Below are 626 nucleotides of genomic sequence, written 5' to 3'. Positions count from 1 at the left end.
ATACCATTTTTCATCGTTTTTTTTTCTATGTCTTTCTTTTTCGCCTTTTTCCAAATATGAATCATGTGTGTGTTGCAACCAGCCAACAGAACAAAGTTGCAGTACTTTTCGCCGCCTGTAGCCTTGACTTTCGCAAAATCGCGCTTCCTCCCGCCATTGGTGGGCTGGCCAAATCGCGACCTAGTACGATGATGTGGCGACCAATCCCCTTCTCCCATGCAAACCACCCTTGGCCAATCACATGTCGTTGTTGTGGACGCAACGGCAAATCAGCGCGCACCATTTTCATCTTGAGAAAGGAAGTTCAAGACCCGGATGAGCGGAAATTCTGAGCATATCTGCGAGGTTATGTCAACCACCCCCCGATGCAATACATAACCCCCACTCGCGAAATACATTCACCTGAATTATTAACGTAAATAGCCGTCTGCATGGCGGTTACCCGAGGATCAATATGGCTGCCACGACGTCTGCAAATAAATTTAGCTTTTCGCAGAATCCCGCAAAACACCGAGGAGAGAAGAAGGCCGTCATCCGGGAACCGAGAGAAGCAACATGGCGACGTTTGGGGGTCGGTGGGAGGATGGGGGGTCATGACCTCCCCGCAGGACACTGGCCAGTACTAC

At 50.0% G+C, this 626-nt stretch overlaps 1 protein-coding gene across 1 annotated transcript in view; it reads left to right on the top strand.

The window, feature by feature from the left end:
* Window positions 1-454: 454 nt before the first annotated feature.
* LOC119585376 (vegetative cell wall protein gp1-like) overlaps window positions 455-626 on the top strand; it is a 24,144-nt gene continuing 23,972 nt past the window's right edge. Inside the window, exon 1 of the mRNA XM_037934043.1 lies at window positions 455-571. Within this exon, the coding sequence (XP_037789971.1) occupies window positions 455-571 (117 nt within the window). The remainder of the gene's footprint in view (window positions 572-626) is intronic.

This window comes from Penaeus monodon, chromosome 19 (genome assembly GCF_015228065.2).
Source record: "Penaeus monodon isolate SGIC_2016 chromosome 19, NSTDA_Pmon_1, whole genome shotgun sequence".
NCBI lineage: Eukaryota > Metazoa > Arthropoda > Malacostraca > Decapoda > Penaeidae > Penaeus > Penaeus monodon.
The sequence above is the reverse complement of the archived record's forward strand: the minus strand, read 5'-3'. Positions and strand labels throughout refer to the sequence as shown.